Genomic DNA, 24,813 nt, shown 5'->3' on the forward strand with positions numbered 1-24,813 from the left:
CCAGGGCTTACCTCTCTCACTCCGAGACTTCAGTAGCCATAAACCACAGAGAAGAAAGCATGTCTCGTACTGCAGGGGTGCAAATTTGGTTCAAGTAATTAGACATACGTCCTTTATAAAAACACAAGCGTTAGCTGGCAGGTTTTTTTGTGAGGTTGCTTTGCTTTATTTTTATTTAGGGCTCTTTTGTGGGACACAACCTCTGCCAGGGTTGCAGAAATCTTCAGGCATAAGTGGAATCCCAAGTTCGCAATCAAGAGAATTTGAAATGATTTCACTGGTTTTCTCTTCTCTTTCCAGGAAGAGCATGTGTGCAGAGTTCAGTGGCAGAATATTTAAGGTACGTGGGCAATCTGTGGCAAGTACGTCTGAAGAAGGTGTGACTGGCTACAAGAATCAGCTGAACTTGAGTATGGAGACCCAGAAGTGCCAGCGAGCCCAGAAGAGGAACTAGTTGAAATAATATTGCTAGACATAGAAGAAGTGGAACACATACTTCTGCAAGAATCATTGACTCGAATAAATACATCGGTAAAAAACATGAGCAGTGAAATGACAGATCCTGGTGCTTTTTGATTCTCTGGTGGATTTTATTACTTAGGCATTGCTATTGACATTTTTATTATCCCATTTAATACATCTTGAATCTCTTAGTACATAAAAATATAACTGGACAATTGCATTTTGATACTGTTTAATAACACTTCTGAATGTTAAATTGTTTGCCAAAATGAGTGCCGAAGGATACCAATACAGAGCTTTATATGACTACAAAAAAGAGCGAGAAGAAGACATTGACTTGCACTTAGGAGATATATTAACTGTGAATAAAGGTACCTTACTAGCACATGGATTCAGTGAAGGGGAAGAAGCAAAGCCTGAGGAAATTGGTTGGTTAAATGGCTTTAATGAAACCACAGGGGAGAGGGGGGATTTCCCAGGAACTTATGTAGAGTACATTGGAAGAAAAAAAATATCTCCCCCAACTCCGAAGCCTCGTCCTCCCCGACCACTTCCTGTAGCACCAAGTCCTGCAAAAGTTGAAGCAGAGAGTGAGCAACAAGGTCAGTACTGTTCTCAGAAGGCATGTGTGTCCTGTGTTTTTCAGATATTTTTGTTTCGTCGACTTGATCTGACTGTACATTTATGTGTATAACACCTGCTGGTCAGCTTTTTTTAGGTCATGGCTCATTTCAGTCAGTTAAGATTTGTTTCTAATTAATAATTTTTCACACACTTTTGTAATTTCATGTGCTTTTTCTCAGGCACCACAGAGACTAATAACTTACTGTGAGGTACATCTCACAGGTTGGAAAGTATGCTTATAATTCATTACTGTAAAGACTTAAATGGAGAATAAGCAGGGTGGCCTTTATTTTAGGTTTCTAAGAAGATGGTGGAAGTGTTTTCCTCTGTGGTTCATAAAAATCACTATTGAGAAACTTCTCAGTGAATCCGAAGTACAAATTCCAAATAAACAGTATATTCCTATGATAAATCTCTTACTAACAGCAAAAAATATGTCCTTTATCATGGAGGTTTATCTGTGATATTGAAGGTAAGAGCAGGTTATTTAAAAATGAACAATGGAATGATGATAAAGAGAAATTCAGATGTAACTTTTTTGGGGGTAGGGCATGCAGTAGCAAAAATAGCACTTAAGTAAACAAAGGAAGATATTTCCTTTGTTTAAATGTAAGTTGCTTTCTGACCTACATTTGCAACAGTATGTTGGGCAGAACTCAGAATTGGATCAGAACTCTTCTGTTAATAAAAGGAGTCATCTCTTTTTTGATTGGAAAAACTTTAGGGTTAAAAAAAACCCCCAACAAAACACTCTCCCTCCAAGGGATTTGTCTCATTTGCCTACTGACATTCAGATATTTGAGTTTTACATATCAACAAGCCAAGTCCATCTTAGGATAGATTTTTACATTGGTCTTTCATTTCTCAAAAGTCTAGAATGGCTTAAATTGCTTCAACATCTAAGACTTCTTAAATTCTCAGTGTTTCTCGCTGTAGGAAATGCAAGTTGTAGTATGTGGTCCTGATTCTCACAGTGACACCATAGTCCTGAATGGTATCCTTGCCCTCTGCCTCCATAGAAATGTTTGCACCATCACTTTCAAAGCCATGGTGTCAGTTTATCAGCTTCCATCCCACTGTGTCTATTATGAATTTATATTCAGCTGTGCTGATAAAAAAAGATAAGAATGGAAATACAGCAAGTTTTATGTGGCAATCAAGTGGAAACCTGGCAGAAGCCTTTTTAGGTTAGTCGGCGCTTAATAAAGAGTAAATCTGAACTGTTTTATATAACAGTGTCCTCAAGCACTCAAGAATTCCATGCAAGGGTATAATGCCTAAGTGCACATCGTTGTTAGAATGAGGATGGGGGGCATGGTGGTATTTTAGGGTATGCTGTCCGTGTTTCTTAAGTCCTCAAAGTATCAGTCTGTAGTCATCAGAGTCTCATGGTTTCTCATTAGATTAATTCTGAAAATGGGGTATTTACTTTTGAAAGAAAACTCCATTACTTCTTTGATCCTTCCTTGTATTGGATATTAATATGTGCTGATCAGGTAGGTAACACTGACTTTTTCTTAACCCATCTGTGGAGAAGGTTGTCTCCATCATATGTAACTTCAGAATAAACATGGCTCTTTGGATAGGCACCTCAGTGCTGCTAGGTCATTTTGAGAGGCAGAGGGTGGAAAGAAAATCTCATTCTTTATATTTGTATGCTGTGGTGAGGTAACTGGCGTCCCAGGCTTTATGCGTTTATTGCTTTAAACGTAAAAGTAGTGCTTTGTAACTTGCTTGGTCTCTGTACTCATGCTTGCTTGATGCTCCTGTTCGCAGCGCCATGCTGTGAGCTGGCCACAGCGCTGTGCTGGGAAGTCCTGGTGTTAATCTTGCACTTTCCAGGACCGCGTTTGTAACACATTTATGGGAGTCTGGGAAACTGCTGCAGATTTCAGAGGTTCTGCTTAATTGTGGCTTTTCTCCTTCCTTGAGATGAGACAGTGCCCCAAACCGTAGTGACTGTATCTCTCCTAAACTGAAGTTTATTGCCTCTAGACAGAGTGCTATTTACATGCAATGTAATTATTTTTAATAGCTTGGGACCGTGGGGATTTGAAACAAGAAAATCCGCTAATTTAACTGGGAATCTTAATCTCAAAGTCTGCACGCATGATCCTGCCATGCTCCAAAATGTTTAAGAATCAGCTTGCAACCCAGCCTTATATTTTTTTAATTTAAAAAAAAAAAAAGCTAAGTTCCCATAACTCCTTTTGAATTAAGGATTTTAAGCTTCATGTAAAAGGCTAGGCACCTTCAGTAATGCCCTAGTATCAGGGATTAGACCCTCCCTCAACAAAATTATAGATACACTGGAATTTGAACTCCAAATAGCTCAAGAGTTGTGTTTAATTACTTCTAAAATAATGTATGTTTACTTAAAATAAATTGAGAAAAATAATAGTAAATGGTCTCTTTACAGATCTTTGTACTGTAAAGAAGTAAGGCAGAGAGCGCTTTAAATCTTAGAAACAACTTTGGGAAATGTTGCAGTGAAAGAGTATTATAAAAAAAAAAACAAACAAAAAAAAACACCCAAACCAAAACCAAACCAAAATAAAGGTGAAATTCTTAAGTGAGCAGAATGATACAAAAATGATGCCTATGGTGAAAACAGAGGTGCAGTAGGAAATAGAGTTGAGAATGTACAATGTGGCAATGTACATTTGACTTTCATGTGACTTCACTTTTTTTTGTATATAAGGGAATAGCAGTTAATATTGTCCAGCAGCCAACTTAATGGGCAGTGGGCCAGAAGATTCTTCCCAGGATGATACTTCTGTCTACACCCCTAGAGTGTATTTCAAATAAATTAATGCATAGTATGAAACTTGCTTGACCAAATACAGTTAAGTTTACATTTTCAGTACTTGATGATTTGAAACTGCTGTGGATCAAAATGACAGATTAATAGGGAACTGGAAGCAGACTTCTTAAATGTGCCTCTGTTATTTATAATCCATATACTTTTTTTCATTCCATGAAGAGTCAATTCTGTATGTGTCCCTGTTGTGTATATGTTGAATATCAGAAACTTAATTGTAGATTTTAAAGAATATATATGTACTCATACGAGTTCTTTTAGTTTTACCAGACACAGAGATTTTTTTTTTTTAAGAAAATACTTTCTAAAAATTTTAATACTCCTTGATTATTTATTCTGAATGTTTTTTTTCCCCTGGCCTTGTGAAGCATGATCTCTTGCTCTGTGTCCTGGTTGTCTTATATTTGATCAAATTTGCAATATTGGGGTACAGTACTGCCAGTATTTGCAACGCTGCAGTACTCATACACAAATAATCATAGACATCTGAACAGACTTTGCAGTCAATGAGGCTAGTAACATGGGCGGAGTTGCTCACCAGGCCAGTGTCTTATGCAATCACAGCCTTACTTTTAAATAGGGAGCTCTTTAAATATTAAAAGCCATTCTGAAAACAAATAAAACTGCTGATGGTCTTAAATTCAATTAAAACATTCATTTATTTATTACAACACTTAGGTAGAATATTTCCCTAGATTTTTATTTTATCCATGACCCATTTAAATTTCTAGAACCATTGGTCAAGACCAGAACTGGGGCTCCTTGACTGAAATGTTATGACCGTTGCATTTTGCCTCTCTTCCCCCTCACCTTCGTCAATAAAAAAGTAGACTTAGTCTGAGTTTGTGGGGCTTTTATTTTTTTATTGCATCTGAAAAAATATTAAAATAAAGGGGATACAAGAGCCCGGGAAGTCTTAAGCAGACTTTGGAGCGTAAATCTTTGATTAATAGACAGATATACTTTCAGATTTAACTTGGAATGCTAAATTCCCACTTTGAAATGAAGGTCACATTGCAGAAGGGCAGACCAAAATTTCATATAAATAATTTGTTTGTTTTAATGTTTTAGAGCTTCCTGCAACTTCCTGTGTAACTTAGAAGGGTTGTGTATGTTGTCACTTCATGTCATTTCAGCTGGTTTAGAGCCTAAAAATAATCCAAAGCTCTTCCTTCTTGTGATGAAACTATAACATAGATTTCTTTCTGAGAAAAATAAAAAAGCCCAACAACAACAACAAAAAAAACCCCAAATCACACCTTTCTTTAAGCTTTTCTCCTAGAAAAGATACAGATCAGCAAATTAGGCAAAGATAATGCCACAGAACATTTGGAAACCCTTTCCTTTCAGAGACCAGGTTATGCAATGTCTGACAAAGATCTAAAATGACAGAGAGCATAAAATGGTTTGTACATGCTTGAACTGAATATGCTGTAGGATTTGTTTCTTTAATTTTTCCATAAAACCAGTAGAACGATTGTGTTTCTGAAAATTATTTACATTTGTAAATTAGGGGACATAAGAGTGAGTGGAATGCGGTGAGCCTGGAGCCTCCATTGGGAAGAAAATAGTCATCGTCTCTCCTGATCTGGGCAAACGGAAAAAGGAAATTATGGGGTGAACTGATGAGTCACTATCTCATTTGGTAAATGTATTTGCCGTCAAGCCAGAGCTCTTGGATTCATTCTGAAAAGCCCAGTTTGAGCATAAGCCTTTGTCCTGCTGCAGTTGTCAGGATTGGCTTCCAGTTGTGAACTTCACAAGTTGGTTGCTTTTGACTTGCGCTGAGAAACGGAGCAGGTTCCTGCCAGAGAGCCTCGCCAGCTACTTGTGGTCACGTTTCTTGGTGTACAAGGGAAATTTCTAGCTGCCAGAGGAGCGCCTGCGTCTGAAAACAAAATTCTTGCCACCTGCTTTATTGCTAATGAAAACAAAGATTTTGCAAGTTGCACTAAAGTGAGGCAGGGCATTTTTTTTCACAGTGATAAAATCAGGATGACAGTAACCAAAAAAGTCTTTGTAAGCATCACAGAGAGCACAGGGATACGCTTGCAAGTTCATGGTTGATGCGTGGCCCCACCTGCTGGTAGAGGAGGAAGGAAGCAGGAGGGAGGAAGGTGCTTCAAAACCAGCGTCTTCCATGTTGTGTTTCCGTCATCACAGGATAAGAGTAAGATGAGAAGAGTGTTTTAATTGACCAATTGATATTTCTGGGAAAAATGTATTACTTGGGGCACAGAGAACCTGCTTTTGATCTTCAAAGGTGACCTCAGACCTGAAAAGGCTTGTCTGGCTGAAATGCGTCTTTTTTCCCCAACTTAATCAATTAGTCTAAAAAAACCCACTGCCTTTTGTTGCACATTTGACTTTAAGAAACTGAAGGAATAGGACGCTCCTATTTTGATGATAAAAGAAATACTTGTTTTGTGTCACACCGATTTTAATAATGCCTTTCTGTAGTTACAACAGTGGCATTATGTTGAGTGACATTGCTTACCTTTCTTCAGCCTTCTGTGATACTTATTCAGTCTGTTACTGCCCCCTGCTGATAGGAATGCTCCTGGGGCAGATTTAAAACAAGGCAAAGGTGAAGCAGTCTGCTCCTCTCCCTTGGAATTGTCTTGATCTGTTCCTGTAGCTGTGATCCAGGAACATCTGAAAAAACCACTGGTTAGCAAATAGTTCTTTCTTAGGCTTGCATATGATAACATCAGTTTGTGAGTTTCAGCAACACATGGTGCTAAGCATTTGCCAAGAATGGATCATTCTGCACCCCGAGCAAATAACCGTGCCCACTTAAATAGCTGTGTGATGCCATATATGCATCCAGATTTTCTTGTGTGAAAGAACACAGGTGTTGTAACTGCAGCTGGCTGTGAACTCTTTCACATCTGCGTCTTGCTCCAAAGCTGCTTTCTGTGATGAACATCCATGAAATCAATCTGAAGGCTAGAATACAAAGAACTGCTTTATTTTTGTAGCTAAGAATGACAAGGGGAATTACAGGATTTAAAAGAAATATTTATTTTATCTGGAGAAGGATTTTAAGTCCTGAGAATACCTTGGTGAGAATCTAGGCACTTAGGATAATTAAAAGAGAATTTTGGCTTTAAAAAAAAAAAAAAAAGTAATAACTGTGGTTAACATTTGCTAACTTTCATTCATGCTTTCAGCAAAATATATTTCTAAAATACAATCCTGTTTTGTGGTTTCATTAACAGATTTTTTTAATGTTTTTTGGGTTTTTTACGTATTACATTTTTTGCACTTTGTTATTGAAATTTCTGCATCCTTGGACATTGCCTGAAGTCTTCCGGTAAAGTGTTAGCGGGTGTAACTTTTTGTACTAACTTGACTGCTTTTTGTTCAGTCTTTTATGAATGCTGTATGCAGCAGTCCACAAAAACAGCACCTACACACTATTCATTATTTTCACATATTGATCCACTTTATAAAACAGTCTGCATGTAAGATGGCATTTAAAAATAATATTTACACTGACAGCTTGTCAGGTAATAAGAATCTGTAATCAAAATTCTCAGGACAGAGTTTCAGAAACACACTGAGCTAGGGAACGATGTAGATGCGTATGGTTTCTACGCTTTAAAAATATCTTTTAAGACTATCTTGTACTTCAAAACTACTGTGTAAACTGTGGCATGAATGATGAAAAGGGTCTTTAACAGTTCAGTTAGCTGTCAGACAATTTGCTTGTATAATCCAGTGGATCTGTTTGTATACGCTTGGCATCATTTGCTGCGTTAGAGCATTTCCCAGAGGTTAATGTCTGAGATAATTTCTTCGCTGGAGATTGTGGTTGTCGAGGGCAAGAAGTGAGATCTACCCTTGGCAGGTCTAAACATGCCATCCGTGCTGGCGCATCACCCGTTGGTGTCTGGGATGGGAAGGTGCTCCTGCAGAAGGCAGGCCTGGTGCAGGAAGAGCAGTTACTTCGGGTCCACACAGCTTCTAGAAGCTCTTGAGCAGTTATTGTTGTTTTTCAGTAAATAGGCAAGGCTAATCTTTTCTCTGTGGTTTCTTTGCCTTTTTTTTTTTTTTTTAAACTGAGTTTCTGTCTATTGGAAAACCAGACAAAGTTAACTCTGCTTTCCTCCAAAGTTTTGATGCTTCCTTCTAAAAAACATGCACACTTAAAAATGTAAAGATACTGGCCAAAAGCCAAACTATTCCACTTAAACACATCAGATTGGTGTAATTCAAGGGTCTTTTCCTTGCTCTTTCTCCCCTGTGGGACTGGATTTGTTGGCTGCTGCAGGTCTGAGCGCTCCTGTGCCATAGCCTCCTGCTCGCCAGCTGGGAAGGAAGGCACAACCTGAGATCTGTAGTCCCAGGAGGGAACACAACTCCCAGGAGGCCTGGCTGCACTAGTTTTGTATGTCTTGTTTACAGATACAATAATGGAATTTATTTGTTGAGGTTAGGAGAGAAAGCTTCAGTGTTGTCACCGATTTCTTCCTTGATCTCTTCATCCCACTTGGACAACATTGGTAGGTAGGATAAAAGCATGGACGATTATTCTTGGCAAAGAAACTTTTAAATGGTATCACATGCTGCAGATGAAGTTTCAAAGCATGTTGCAGCTTCTCCAGCAGTCTGTGTCAAAGGGAAGGCTTTTAGTTTGTGAACCTTTTAATTTCCAAGCCCTCTTTCTAAGCCGTTTTTGGCTGGAGGTAGACCGAAGCACTTAAATTAGGGAATTAATGAAAGAAACCACTAATTATGCACACTGGTAGATAAGGCTGCACAGCTGTGTCTGGTTTCGTTATCTTTCTATCCAGGAACATTCCAGAAATAAGCAGTTAAGGGCAAAGATATGCACTCCTTTTCCTACTTGCGCACAGTGTTGAGCCCTGTGACCACACATTCCAGTCCTCTGTTGCTAATTCGCAATTTTTCATGTGCTGAGCTTGGATGGAGACGCAAAAACATTTATTGTGTATATGAATTGTCTCCTCGCCAAGACACAGTCGCTTGGCACAGGGGAGGAGTGACAGAGGCCGTGGGCATCTGCCCTGCCGTGGTCTGCAAAGGGCTGCGAGGCTTCAGGGCACCATGGGGTGCAGCGAGGTGTGATCTGCTCCCATGGTCTTCCCATCTCCACTGATGCATCAGTCTTTTGTGAGGGGTCAGCACTCTTTGAGAGCTCCTCTGGAGCAGGACGCTCTTGACTGACCAGGCTTTGTGCCTCTTACTGTAGTACAGTCTTTCGTTCTTCCTTTGATATTTATTGCACTGTTCGCAATACAGCCATTCCCTTGAGAGAAACGTCAGAACATCTCATCCCTTGACATTTCGAAGCAAGTTATTTTGAGTACTTTGGAGTCAAATCTGTACAGATGTTTGTGTATAGTTTAGAGTATGTTTTTGCCAGTCCAAATCAACTCCATTGTTGTGAAGCCAGAATAGCATAGCCAGTCATTAGCCTGTATAAGCAATTTTCTTATGGAGAGAGAGATTTAGGGAGGCCTTTTGTTCCACTGCAAACCAGTTCTGACAATAAAGTGTTTTCTTAGTGGTCCTTGCAATCTGGCCTGGTCAATAGAGAAAGCATTAAGGAACTCATATTCAAAACAGCAAGTAACAAAAACTTCATCTCAAATATCTGGAAATAAAGGACCTCTATTCCCTCAGCGAGCGGTCCTCAAGAGCACAGTGGGATGAGTGTTTGAATTCTCTTTGCTCTGCTGTATTTCTAATTTATTACCATTGGTTGAAAGATTAGCGTGCATCCCCCACCACTTTCATGTTTTTCTAACTTCCTTTTGGTTCAAACTTAGTGCTGACAACTCCAAAACCCTTCTGGTAGTCTGTGAACGCTGCAGCTCCCTATGTGAAATGAGAGATTTTCACAATCCTGTTATTATCAGGCTGGTTTGGGGGGCTATAATAAATGGCTGGTTCAACAATGTTTACTATAGAGCGACTAGCATCAAGTCTCACTTCTTTTGAGCTGCCTTCTGGCTTTTGGGGAGAATTGTGACTGACTGCTGGAAGAACATTTGGCGCTCATCTGTTGTGTATAGTACGAATAATTGCTTTGGACTAATCTCGTAGAGATAGTTAAAAGTCTCTTATATCTTCAATATTAAAGCTTGCAATGAAAAGGATAGTGGGCTGTGGGTGCCTTCCCCAGTGATTTAAGATGCAAGACATTGGTTGCATGTGCAGTTAAGCAAAAAAGGGGAAGACAGTTACCAACTGTCATGCTTTTTTCTCCAGATGTTTCCTCTAAGACAAATATCTAGGGTTTTATTATGACACAGTAAGAACACGCCAATAAGATGAGAATGGATAGGTGAGTTTTTTTTCGCTTTTCGTTGTCTGTTGGATCTAAATAGCCAGTCAATCAAATGCTGTGGTAAATTGTTTGGTAATTTAGATGGAACATGCCTATGCTTGTTAATGTGAGCTGCTCTCTTCTAAACAGAGTATTAAAATGCTTTATTCAAAATCCCTTTGGATGCAAACTCAAAATAAGATGATTTTAAAGTACTAGTGTCCTTAAAAATATTATACATGTTTGGATTTTTTTTGTTTACTTAGAAGGCTTGTTCATACAAGAAGCAGCAGCCTCCTATTCTACTTTCCCTTAAATTGGTGGCAAAACCCATTTTGCCTTCTCAAGGAACAGGATCAGACCTGTAGTCAAGGTTTAGCAGCATTGGGACAAATCCCACAGTTCTTACTCTTGCTTCTCTCAGGCAAAATTCTTATTGCCTTTAGGGTTCGGAGCACAAATGCTAGCTCTGTTCTGAAGAGATTCCAATATGCTAGATTGCATATAATGTGAAAGCACATGAAATACTACGGGATTAACACTGATGTAGAGAACAATGTCTGACTGTCCTTTCAGGAATTTTGAAGACATGGAAGGGAAAGACTGTTATGATCATCTCTTGTGAGGTCCTGGGCTAATGCAGGGCATGAAATTTCACTCAGTAGTTCCTGTATCGAGCTCCTAACTTATAGATAGATTTAAAGAATGTTCCTAATTAGTCCAAACTCCTCCCTTTAGTACATGCTTAGTGTAGATCACTTAACTTTTTAGCCCTTTGTACATCCGTTATATAGTAAGAATTGCAAATTTAGTTGTAGAAATGTCTTTATTTGGGGGGAACACACATTTAATTATATTTGGTGATGACAGTAAAAGATTATTTTCACCAAGTTATTTACTTCCATTGTATTCAGTTCTCTTCACTAATGCATATTAAAAATTTGCTTCATGCTGCTAGGTACTTTGGCATTGCTTTTTTTTTTTTTTTTTTTTTTTTATATTAAAGGACTGCCTGTTTGGCTAACTAGTGTGACCATAATGAAGATTTCTTGTGATTGAGGAAATTATATGACAGTTTTAATTGTATATTCTGTTATTGTAACAAATTATTACATTTGCAATAAATACAGAGTTTTATTACCTTGATGCATGTACATATATACAGTGAATTACACACTATAGTAGGAATATATTGTTAAAATTGCAAAACGACACATCTAAAACTTGTGTATGTACATGTAATTACACCTTCTTTTGGTGTATGCCATCTGATACAGTTTTTAATTACATAGTCGCCTGACCCCTTTTTCTGCTTATGCTTGCATTGTTCATTGTCCAGGTCTTCACTGAATGAGAATTGCTTCATTCTGGTTGTTTAGTATGTGGTCTTAAGTGACCTTTTCTTTGCAGCCTTCAGGCTCCTGTCTGGGAAACAGGTTTCTTCATTGCCTCTTCTGCTCTTTCCAGTGGCATGGCGGATAACAGCTTCATACAGCTTCATATTCGCAAATATTAAGTCGGCTTCAGGACTTAATAAGCAAAGGTGTTATCATCATTCCTGTGAGGAATGAGGTACACCGAAAAGACAATTTTAAAAATTACTGGTTTAAGATAGTTTAAGGTTAATCTTTTTGTAATAGGGAGGTCACATGGAAAAACACTTCAAAAAGCTGAATCTGGGGACAAAACTCTTAACTTAAAGAACTCTAAACTCTAACAGTTAAATGTTCATTGAGATAACGGAAACCAGGAACCAAAACTGCATTAGGTTTGACCATGACTTGTCACAAGGAGCGAGTACCATCTGCTCACTCCATGGCTGGCTTCAGCTACGGAGTACTGGGTGTCTGAGACAATTCCTTGCAGAACAAATCTTCCTGGCATACCTCTGCCTTCATCATCCAGCTCCACCAGCTGATATCCAGATAAAAGCACCAAAAGCAAAAGAATTAGTAGAATGTGAGTGCACAGATTCAACGGATGTGGTGACATAATTTAGTGTTATCTCACTTGTTTCCCGATTCTGAGAATTCAGTGTTTCAAGTTGTACATGTAAAGCACGTCTTGCAATAGAAAGACACATTTCAGGGACATGCACATTTTAAGTACCTTTTGCTTTATGTTTTTATGATGTATCTCTAGTAGTTTTGCTTTTTTTCACTGTATCATAGTTGTGATTCACAGTGCAGGAACTTTTGCAAATGATGGCTTTATATAATAAAATGCAGTCCTTGAAACCTGATTTTAGTTTTCTAATACCAATCAGTAACTATATTGATAGATGCTTTTGCTGCCATCTTTATTCTGCCATGCTGTAAAACACAACCTTATTTAGTCAAGAAGTGTGGCAGTGCAACTTCATCCCAGTGTGACAGACAATGTTTTTTCCTGGATTACTGTGTAGCTAGCGTTATACATTACATTTCTCTTTTGGGAAATGCTAGTTTATAAGGTGGAAATCAAGGTGGCTTCAGTGTGGATGACAGATGAGTAATGTGGGAGATACGAAAAATACTCGACACCTGGAATAGTTATTCATTAACTGTCCAGACACACTGGAAACATGGGAAGTGTGTTCTGCCATGGAGGAATCTGTGCTGTCTTGGACCAAACCTCTACGTTAAGTTGAAGAAACTGAAGGATATACTTACTCCATATGATGTTGTCTGTACAACCTTTGCGTTTTTAGTTTTTTCCGATTTCATGTCTTCTAGATACTGATATGGAAATTGCAGGGTCATTGGGTTTATATGTACAAATAAGACACGGGACTCTGAAGAACCGTGGCATTTGATCTTTGAAAACCAAGAGTGTATGAATACATGCTCCTATACAAACCTCGAATTGCAAGAATCGTTTGTAGTGGGCTAGAGAGGCATTTGGCAGATTACGTGCAAGTACATACATGTGTGTTTCATTATTTGATTGCCGTAGGAGACTGGTGTTTAAGTTGGCAGATCTCCTTACTAAAAGCAAAGCTCTTTGGCTGGCAGGATTACAGAATGCCAGAAGGAGAAAGAGACCAAATGCTGAGAGAGAAAGAGAGAGAACGTGTGATGTGCAGAAAGCATGGGGAAGCTATAAAGTCAGAAGGAAAAAGTAGACTTAAATGTGGTTCCGGTTTGTTCTATTGGGCTCAAGTTGATAGCCATGCAGAAGAAGAAGCATGAAGTTCTCTCACTTCAGTATGAATTTAGTGTTTTGGAAAATACAGAGTGTTCTGTCATGTTAAATATGATTTGGTCACCTGTTTGCAGCCTGTCAGGAATCTTTAATCTATGCTTATTTTCCTGACTAAAATTAAGAAGAAACAAAAAACCAGCTTGCATTGAGGCTTTACGAAGTGCTGTTAGACTGTGGCATAAGTGGTCACTCTGACAGGCTCTGAAACTGTGTTCTTAGTCTTGATTAGCTTGATGCAAGACTACAGTATTGACTCCCAAATTTCTGCATGTAATTTGGTGATGTGTAATTTGTAGATCTTGGGGGAAAAAACCCAGAACAATAAAAAGGAACCCAGTCTTTACACATAGTAGTTTAGTCCCAAACTGTTCTGCAAGGTTTTAGAAGCAGCAGCCAACAAGTTGAGTAAGTGTGTATAAGAAGTCTTACACCTGTGGCCTTGCACTCTCTCACTGGAGTTGGGTCCCTTCAGATTAGAAGGGCAGCACAGATCAGAATATTCACTTGGTCATTTGGATTATTTATTCCTAGCTGAATGTCACTACAATAACTAGCTGCCTTGCTCTGTGTCCTAAGGCTTCTCAGTTTGAGAGCAAGCTTTGAAATGTGGGAAGCTGACTGGTGGAAAGCTGTCTGATGTAGTGAAACACAAGAAAAAGAGAAGCAGAAGGGCTCACTCCCTTGAGAGATCAAGAAATATGCTATTAAAAAAAACAAAAACAAAACCAAAAAAATCCCCAAAAAAGCATTTCCCTTAAAACAACATCTAGATTTAGACGATTGCTCATACTGATCTCTCTAAAAGAGCATATTAGTGGCACATTTACCGTGAAATATTAGAACCTTTTGGGAGATGTCAGGCTCCTCTTAAGCAATTCTGAGTCCTGTAAGAATCAGGTACCTAGCAATAGTGTAGCAGAGCTTACGTGAGTTACACCAGCTGTCTTCTACATCTACTATTTTTGAGGAGGTTTATCTTTCAAAAACTTCAGTAAAGTTCTCTGAAGATGCCATGGCTGAGCTAATCAGAATGCAAGTTTTTCCAGCTTCTTAGGAGGAGAAGGAGAAAGATGCTTGTTCTGATGTAGCAGGCAGTTCATGTGAACTACACTTAAAAAACAGGGAGTCATAAAAACAGGGACTCATAAGCCTGTTACAAAAATTAGGTCAGTTAAAAATTAATGCAGTCCTCTTCCTTCTGTTCTCAGCAAGGATCTGAGTTTCTGGAAGGATTCTCCATCTCGGAGTCAAGTGAGACATCCTTTCCCTTCTTGTCATGGCCCACATTTAAATAAATAAGTTTAAAAAAATCCTTTAAAAAGGTAAAATGAAACAAGAAAGAGGTGTTCCCATCTGGTAGGCTCAAAGAAAGGTAACTCTGCTTCTTTCTTTTGGCAAGGTGTCTAAGGGATTCCTCTGGAGCAGAGTAACAAAAACAGACATGTAAGACGTCCTTGCCCCCACACCTCCAATAGGACAGCAGGAAAACAACCAGGATATACCCGGCTTTTTGACAGAATAGCAGCCAATTCCCAGTCCTTGCTGGCCAGCGTGGAAGAAGGCTTACTTCTTCCAGCCAGCAGCCTTTCCGCCTCACAAACCTCCACCCATTTCTTAGTGAGTTGTAGCTGGAGTACCTTTTCACATGTTTGATCACATCATGTGCAAGTCAGTGATGTATTTTCACTGCTTTATTGCATCCTATAATGAACATTCTGAAAAACAACCGAGTGGTTGTAGCTTTAAGCTGTGTTTGTACGTAAGTGGAAATAGAGGTGAATGTATAGATACATAGATACTGTTTAGTGCCATTGTATTTTCAGCTGTGGATGGGTTAGTTAGAAGGCTAGCTAACTTTCTTGGCAGGAGCAGGATGGTGGAAAAACTGTTTTGTGTTTTTTTTTGTGTATGTGACCTGTAGAAGCTCTGTATGCTTGCAGCACTTAACATATTTAGCAGATTAGTATTTCTTGGCATGCTCATTTATACTCTTAGTAGTCCCCTAAGTTCAGAGGTAGTCAACTTGAGCACTGATCCTGCTTCCCATCAATTTTCTACAGGGAAGTCAGAGAACATCCACAGCACGTTCACCTGTGCTGGACTAGGCCAGCATAAGGCTGCTGCCTGGTGGCAGAGGGAAGGAAGGAGAGCAGCAGCAGGTCAGAGTGCTTCTTGCTCACCTCTTGAGTCTTTGTACAGGACATAAAAAGAGGTTCTGCCTCCCCAGCTTCTTTCCTGGAAGAGCAGCTTTCATTTGATCCACCTGACTTAAAAATCACAGGGAACTGGTCAGTTCTTAACCAGATGTGTATGGATTTTTAGTTTGCACAGCCCCTCTGTAGTTTAGGCATTCCAAGAGCTCTTAGAAAATATTTTTTGCATTTATTTCAGCCTCTTCTGATCAGTCTCACTCCCTCACAACACACTACTTGTTTTCAAAAGGGACACGTTTTTCTTTGTTTTAGACCCCAAGAAAGTCTTTAAAACTTTTGAGGTGCATGGAGGTTGCAAAAGGATTTCTCAGCGTTAAAGAGCTGTCTTGAAAAGAGTCTTTGCCACTTGCTTTTAGTCTCTTTGCAAATGAATACTTACAATGCAGACTGAAATCCTGTTCCAATACTCCTTACCCTGACTTCAGTTAATCTTTGGCTTGCAGATGGTGATGTAAAAACATAGCCAGCTTTTCATGCTAGCTTTTCATTAGCACCGTCTTTGTTGTTCTTTTCAATTCTTTTTTTACACTTTCTAGAAACAGATTTTGCACTGTCTGAATTTCAGCAATGCAGTACACAAATGAAGGTCTTTGTCCAGTTGCAATTAGCCAGCCAGTTGAGACTCTGACTGCTTTATAAAGGTCCATGAAATTCCTTCACCACTTTAACTGCTAAAGTATAAATTAAAGTGACTTCAGCAGCGGAGTGTGGTTTATGGAAGAGAGGTCTTTTAGTTCATGCATTAAGTACATGCACTTCATATTCTGTGGCGTCCTTTTTGTGTAGTATCTTGATAGTGTGAAATGGAGTGAGAAATCAGGGCTCACATTGCTATACAGAGAAATCTCGACAGGTGTATGACATGGGTCAAAAAATTTTGTTACATGCAGACTTAGAGTTTTCTTCTTCATCTGAAATGAAAGATCTCTGTAGATCCAGTTCAGGAATTTCCTAATAATATTGTTTCTGTATCTATGTCAGATCAGCCCATGGTTTAATGGCTGTAAGGATTAACCCAGTTTTACTTTCTTAGAAGATTGCCTTTCAGCATTGCTGTATTTCTGTTGCTACAGCTAGAGCTCTAAGCTTTTTCTTCCTTTTCTTTTTTTTTTTTTTTTTAAAGAGGAGGAAAAAGAGTTGATTTGAAATACATTAGTTTGCAGAATAAAAGAGTCCTGATTCTGGATTGCTGTTACCATTGTTTGCATTTTTTTTTTTCTGGGTGACTGTTATACACTCATTATTTTTAACTTTCTGTGTACTTACAAATGTTTCCCATAATCCTCAAAAGATGAAGGAGCTGTTTTGGCTTTTGTCTGTCAGCAACTTCTGCCAGCGCTTTTATGTAAATCTTCCAGATCCAAACAGTTTGACTTCTCAAGCACAGTAATACAGACTGTTTTTTTCTTGCAGTAGTGAAGAGCTTATTCTTTTCCTCTGGTTGCTTGTCTGTGGATAATTTGAGGTGGATTTGCTAGCATTTTTTCCCCCATTAGTTTCTCCACAGCAAAAAGGTAGCAAAACAAAGTACTCTTTCAGAGCAAAACAACATACTGTCCTGAATTTTTATATATTATGATTAGTGCATAAAAAGAGAGTGTTTTAAAATATGCTTATCAAGCAGTGTTATTATCACAAACTAGTGATGGCCTTGCGTAAGAAACAACTTCATGGTACCAAAAAAAATCAGCAGTAAGGAACACGATCCTTTACAGGTGGGACATATTGTTCCGGAGAGAGTTCCAGCATCCCCAGTATGTCACAGTGAATGTCCATCCAGCAGTTCTACCTCAGTTACAAAGAGCAGATGCTGCTGGAGCACCATTACCAGTCATCACCATGGTTATGTGGAAAGAGAATTGAGGATGGTTAGTGCCAAATATTCAGAAGAAAATACGTGTCACTGCTTTTTAGGTAAAACATTTCCAGCATGGGAGCTTGCTCTATCTGTGAAATTTTACCTGATAGTAGTGGTCATTGAAATTATCTCACCATGACTCTCCACTGGCTGGCCAGTACCAAAATTTTCAAGTGCCTCTTGAGATGGACCTCAGCATTCCTTCCCTTAAAAGATAGTCAGCTGTCTCTCTTTTGTGTGACAAAGGTTTCCAGGAACAACTGAGTTCGTATTTCCTTCCCTACTTGCTAGGAAGAACTCGAGAAGAAGTTGTGGAGCAAAGTACTCTTGCATGGGAAGCTGAGCTGAGATGAAATAATAGAAAATTCATGTTTGAATAGGAAAGTAAACAGGAGAATATGATCCTACAGCACTACCATGTGTCCTTACACAATCTGGATAATGCTCCAGGTAATAAATACCTCATTCTTCAGCTGGGTTCTCTCCCTTGAGAGCACTAGGCTTTGTGTGCTCAAATGGGCAGAGTAATTTCATGGGGAAAGTGCTATGCCATTATGTGGAAAGAGATGAAGAACTGAAATTGCACATGCAGCCTTAGTTCTTTGTTGTCTTAAGTTTTGAGTGGTTGACCTTGTGGTCCTGATGCTTTTTTAATGTAGTTTTGTTTGTATGTCTGTGTAGTATAGCAGGCATCAGACAGGGAGCTTTGCTGATAATTCCTTGTAGAGTGACTGTAGTAAAATACTGTGTAATTGTATTAACTTACATACAGTCTCTTTAAAATAAATTACTCTTTTACTAGAGTTTCACCATTCCTTTTTTTTTTTTAAAAAATAAAGTATAATGTGCAGAAGTTACTAGAATATCATGGCTTTAATACCCTTGAGAAAGATGAGGTAGGGTTTGTGGGAAGGTAGCTGGCATCAATTTCTAAGAGATCACTTGGTTAATTATAAGACCAGTAAGAGAAGTTTTCTTTGTAGAGAACTATCACAAGTTTGTTCTGATACTGATAAGGGCTTCTAGGTACTACTGCAATCTGGATGTTTAATGATAACAGTAACCCTGGAGGTTGCACTGGGAACCTCATAAGTAGGTCACAAGATGCAGTTGCTAGCGGAACGTGCCATTTGTCCTTACACCTGGGCTATCCACACGACGCTTGAATATTCAATGTCATGTGTTTTCCTTCTTGATATCATGTATGGTTTCATGTCAAACCACTGCCAGAAGCTGTGATGGTAAGTTTTTCATTACCAGTTAATATCTCTGAGGTGATTTGGGCAGAATTACTCAAATTCTTGCAGAGCTCAGCTCTTTTCTAGCCCTGGGGCAGCAATCCTGAAGGAGGAGGAGGGAATAAGCCTCACTTGATGAAAAAGGCAATGTTTGGCACCTCACTGGGTCCGGCTTCTTGGTTGACCCAGTCCTGTCTCTCCCTTACTGTCACCTCTGTTATCATCTCCTTGCTTATGGGGATGCAGTAACATCGTAACCACACCACGTTTTACCTCTCATCTGCTAATATCTCTCTGACTGAAAACTGCTGGCAGGGAACCTGCAGATATCAACAAGACATGAAAAACAGGTGTTGGCTTATTAAAATATTTTCTTTCTCTGTCCTCAGAATCACACTCTGAGGACCGTGCTGGCTCGTTCTGTTCAGAGATGTTAACCTGCTTTTTCATTTAAAGTGATACTCTAAGGATGGCGATAACACTGCTGCCTGCTGTGCGCCGACACCTCACACAGGGCTTGGGGTGATCCCTGAAAATGACGGGTAAGAGGGAATTACATTTCACTCTGCCACCCCTGAGAAGAGAGTGGGAAGCCTCTAGCAGTGCCCCGTGGTCCAGACCACGGGAGGGAGGTGAGACACCCTCCTCCTGGAGACTGGCAGTACCGAAGCCCTGGTGCCAGACAGCATACTTGGGATTCAGCTCCAGCGGTGTCTGTCCTGGGCCCCCTGTGTGCTCCTCAGCTTATTGAGTCCCCTCCTCTACTTAGAAGCAGAACAGCATCTTTTACTAGATTCTTGCTTATTTCTTATTTTACTGTTTCTGCGTATCTTACAGCCCTTTGAAAGAACAGTTGAATAAGCAGATGGTTTTTCCATCTCTTCCTTGGGTTTTTGGGGGAGTTTTTTTTTGCAAAACAGTTTGTGTTATGTATGGCATTACAATCCAGTGAACTGCATGCCAGAATATTGCTCTTAGTTGATTTTTTTTCATAAGCCTTGCATTTTTTCCTCAGAACTGGGCTGCTCGTTTCTCCAGTTGTCTTAATACTAATTGTAAATGGTGGCAGCCATTTCAAATCCTAAATTCAGTTCTAGTATGAAAAGGAGTATTGCAAAAACTCACCCATAGAGGGAAGCAGAGTACTGTCTTTACAACAGTCTTAATTACAGGCTGCTTTTTAAAACTTACCCGTGCTCCAATTGAAGCCAAAAAAGAACATCTGTTGTCTTATTTATAGCTCCTATTTCTAAGAAATATATTCTGCAGCAGATGAGAAAAGTGCCTGACAGCTCATAATTCATGAAGTTACTGAGGTTATATCTGATAGGATACTATGTACAGAATTCCTTCCCAGTACAGACAGTATCACTTCCCTTTCACCAGATGATAGAAATAGGGCTTTATGAAACATTAAATTAATAAGTGTGAAACATGATTAGCAGCCACTACTAAAAGTATTTAACTACTATAAAGGAATACAGTACTTTACGCTATGTCGCTTGGTATTTTTTTCTGCCTGTTTATGCAGCTAAACTTTCCTCAAGCCAGACACTGTCTGCTTTTTTTTTTTTCTTTCTCTGCACACTTTCATTTTGTTTTGTCTTAGAGGAATTTTCTGTTGATTAAGGCAGCAGCTCTGTGACCAGCATTGATTTTTGTGTCAAAGAAAGGTAAAGAGACCCCAGATTTCTTTTGAGAGGATTGGTACATTGTAAAGTATGACTTTCTATATCAAATCAAAGCTTTATTCTGTCTAGTTCTGCCATCTATTGTTTGTAGAGTATTTTCCTGCACTAATCTGTGTTTGCCTGGGCTTGTTTCCCCTCTGTTCCCATAGTTGCCCCTTACTCTCCTTAGCCCTGAGGGTGCAGCTGGTACAACTTTATAAATGGGAATGAAGAGAAGAATTAGTTCTCCTGGCCCTCAGACTTCCTGCATAATCACCACACACATGATATTTTATCAATTGGATCATTGATTGCATATGATAACCCTGGAAAGTATCTAAGTAAAATGTTTGTCTTGTCCCAGTTACAGCATTGATTTATACAGGTGACTATGTCTTTTTTGACATGTTCCTTTTTTTGACATACTTCATTGGACAAAATGAAGTAACATTCAGTTTTTATTTCCGACCCTCTGAGATTCAGTGGTTTGGACTATAAATGGCTCGATCATAATATACATATATTTGTCCTCCTGGAAAAGTGACTGCCTATCCTTACTCTATTAAGTACCACATATATTATAACAAGTTGTGTACATTTTTCTACAAAAGTCAGTTTGTAATGCCCTTTTTAAAGCTTATGGGTGGGGTGATGTTGTCAGTACCTACCTCACACAGAGGATTCTGGAGAAGCTGGCTTTGCATTTTGGACAGTACACTGAGACTGACTGGAGTTCAGAAGTTCATGCTGGTGAGAACTCCTTCAGTTGTCATCCTTTGGAAGAGAAAACCTTGGAAAAGTTCTTGTCACTCTGTATCACTGATGTAGGATCACAGGAGAAATATGGATGCTTTAAAAAGCTACTTCCAGAAGCGTATTAACAGAGTGCTCTTCATCCGTGAGGGTTAAATGTTGTCATTGAGATGCCCTAGGAAGGGTATTCTGCTTTATTTGGATATTTCTCCATTGAAGATGAAGGAAAAAGAGGAGCGACAGCTGATGTGATACAACATTTTTTCAGTACAGATCTGCATTTCCTCCTGTGGCTAAAATCTTCAGTGTACCATTAACAGAGAGCATCTGAATGAAGTTGTCACTTTGTCCTCTAGTTCATACCTAACATCTACTGACTAATGGAAGAAGTAGACTCTGCTGGCTGTGTAGCGTTGAAGGATTTTAGAATTGGCAGTATTTCCATCCAGCTTCCTGATTGTACTCCAGTCACCTAAGGACAGGAGCAGGCATCTTTTCCCTATTCCTTTTTATAGCTCCGGAGTCATTCATATTGCAATAAATCTTGACCTGCAGACATTCTTCTGCGTCCATAAAAATGGGCTTCTTGCGAGCCCGAAGACTGATAGTGTTGGTGGGCCAGACCATTCCTTTTTCTAGTGCTGGGATAGGCTTCACCTCTCTTAATTTCTCCTGGATCTAGTCTCCTTTAGCTGTCAAGGCTTCTGTGGTATCCTGCATCTGCAGTCTGCCTGTTGGATGACATCTGATAAAAATGAAAGACAAGTAATAGTAGACAGACTTATTAAACGACTTGTAATGATGTGTCAAATTCACTGAAGCTTAAATCACTTTCATATTCTTCCATGAATGGTGTTGTGTTTTAAAGTCTTTCTAAAGAAGGCAGTACTAGAGAAGGTGGTTGAGCCCTGAACAGCTCTTTCTCATGCTGTTTTCAGTGATGATTTCTGCCTCTAGGAGAAATTAACTATAGCCAAACTAAATCATCTCAGGTCAGTAGGGTCTATTTTTCTCCTCTAACAGTTGTAGCTGAACTTGCTATCATTGCAGTTCTCAATTTATCTGAGACACACATAGACATCAACTTCTTTGTCTTACTCTCACCTTTTTGTCTTTCTTTCATCCTTGCCCAGAGAAAATCTTTTGCTAGTAGCAGTTGGGCAGTTGTGAACACTCTTTTTGCCTGTTCTTTTGGTAAATGCCATTAGGCTCTCTGAAATTACAAATGCAAAGCAGGGTTACAGTCCTCACATCTCAGAGGGAAATTTCTTTCTGGTATTCATAATACCAGACTCATCTTTTCCTGTGTTGATCTGGCATTGGACTCAAGGCACAGATCTCTACGGAAACTTTCTCTGTAAGGTTTAGGACGGTTTTACTCTTTCACCCTCTTCTGAAAACTTCTGCAGGAACTTGCTGCTTCTTAAGACTATAAAAGAAACATATAATGGACCATGAAGTGGTCTCTCAGTAAAAGTTAGGAGTTTTGTGTCAGTAAGAGTCATTTCACTTTCTGATGAGTTATGAGGCTTGTGTGACCTTCCTTCCCCGGCTGATGACAGCAGGTGCTGAGGAGGCTGCGATGGCTGAGGCTCTGTCTGGACTAGCTGCTGCCGCAGGGCCATGAGAAGCTTTGGACCAGGCTGTCATCTGTCCGGAAGCAGCTCCTGGTGCTTTCCAGTGCGACAGGATCTGAACTTGTGTTTCCACAGGCATGGCTTTTGGTGTGTTCTCAGTGCCGTCTCTGGTCTGGGGGCTGCCAGCAGTCAGTACACGGGACTACAGGGGACTGCCTCGATTCGTACCACTGCCTTAAAGGCTGTGCAAGAGTGCCAAACCGCCCTCACTTCCAATGCGTCTTCACTTGAATTTGGGCCAAACTGTTCACATTTGGCCATACTGTGTGACTCTCAAACAAGGATACGTGTAAATCTATGAGTGCATAATTCGCTATGTAAATGGATACGGTTGCATGCCTAAAGAGTATATCCGCTTGCATATAAGCCATTTATGATCATCTTAAGACCTGAGCTCTCAAATATTAGACTTTTATGTAGAGCTGTGTTGTCATCAAATGCAGTATGTATGCACAAACTTAAATGCCATTTCTGAAAAAAGAACATGCGTGAAGTATTCTTGACTCAAAGCTAAATTCAATTAATGTTAGTATATAGTTCCTGTAAAATATTAAGAAATTAAACTCCTTTCCGTGGTGTCTATTATTACATTTTAAGGTGGTGGCGGGTTTTTTTTAAATTAATTTTTGCTCTTCTAGCAACAACGAAAGATTTGGCTCAGAAGCGTCTGAAGCCAAATTCCAGCTTTAAATTTCCACTCGTCATTGCCAGGTACTAACTCTAAAGTATCTCTTTTTGCTGAGAACGCTTCCAAAAGGTGCAGCTGTGTGCTGGTTTCATCTTGCACTTTGGAGGGGTATTGGCAACCCTTGAACATAAAGTATGCTCTCATCTCCCACATGTTGCCGTTGCCTTACTGCTGTTGAGGCCTGTCTGTATGAGGGAGAGGGAAGAGTTCGCAGATTGGAGTGAACCCTGGCTTATGGTTCATCTCATTGGTTCTTACGGTGGCAAGGTAAAAATAGAGCTAGTGGAAAATCCAGCTTTTATCATGTGTCATCCGCAGCTTCCTTACTATCTGGAGACCCACCACCAGACTTGTGACTAGAAAGAAGACACGAAAACTGTATGACAGCTTTTCAGAGCCTTAATATTTGGGAGACCGGAGAATTTAAAAAAAAATAAAAATACAGGAATGTGGGGGGAAAATGATTGCTTTAAGTGAAAAACTGATACTGGATTGTAGCAAAGGGATCTACAAAGTTGCTCAGATTCTTAAGAGTGGACTGGATTCTCCAAACCTCTGTGCTGTGCTACAGCATGCTTCAAAGCAAAAGATACTTTTGAAATCAGGTACTAAATGCTGTTGCATGTGGGCTTTTATTCTCTTCTCTGTTACCAAAACTGAACTGTCTGAAAAGTTTTCCCTCTGTGAATCTAAATATGCATGCTGAGCTTTCTTCTGGAACACCTAATACAGAATCAGAACTCCTTTTTAAGGATATCTTGTATTCTGGCTCTGGGAATCAAATTGTTTTTTTCCAAAATTAGGTGTAGTTTTCTTCAGTTTAGCCTCTGCCATTTCCTCTCAGCATTTTAGAATTTAAAGGCATAGTTCTCAAATTTGACTGTCTTCTGCGTAACGTTACAAACTGACTTCAGTTCTATAAGTACTGTTAAGTCGTCTTTTTTAGTGACAGATATGTGTTTCATGAGGCCTTTTGCCTTTAATGGAACATAATTTTCTATTTTGTGCAAAAGTTGGGAAGTTTAAAGTACAAGTCAGTATGATGCTATGAGTTAATTATATTGGAGATGGCGCAATGAGTAGGAAATAGTGTAGCAGGTGTGAGGTTAAGTTTGATTTTAATTTCTTAATGCCATTTCTTACATGCTGATGAAGTGAATGTTCTTTTCAGTGTTGCTGATCGCTATAACTGTGCAACTTATGTATGTCCTTTTGTCATTGCTGCGTTGAAGGTAACTGCAGGTTTTGAATCTACCTTTGTGTATGTGTGTGTGTGTTTGTGTCTTTTCGCAGTAGAGCTTATACTTTCTAGTGTGTGCATAATATTAAAAGAGAGGTGAATACCCTGAGCTGTCAGTCAAATACATA

At 39.3% G+C, this 24,813-nt stretch overlaps 1 protein-coding gene across 1 annotated transcript in view; it reads left to right on the forward strand.

The window, feature by feature from the left end:
- The first annotated feature begins 304 nt into the window (after window positions 1-304).
- Window positions 305-24,813, forward strand: part of PIK3R1 (phosphoinositide-3-kinase regulatory subunit 1) — a 55,247-nt gene continuing 30,738 nt past the window's right edge. Inside the window, exon 1 of the mRNA XM_086628750.1 lies at window positions 305-1,064. Within this exon, the coding sequence (XP_086484876.1) occupies window positions 731-1,064 (334 nt within the window). The 5' untranslated portion in view covers window positions 305-730. The remainder of the gene's footprint in view (window positions 1,065-24,813) is intronic.

The sequence above is a fragment of the Tauraco erythrolophus genome, chromosome Z (assembly GCF_009769465.1).
Source record: "Tauraco erythrolophus isolate bTauEry1 chromosome Z, bTauEry1.pri, whole genome shotgun sequence".
Classification (NCBI taxonomy): domain Eukaryota; kingdom Metazoa; phylum Chordata; class Aves; order Musophagiformes; family Musophagidae; genus Tauraco; species Tauraco erythrolophus.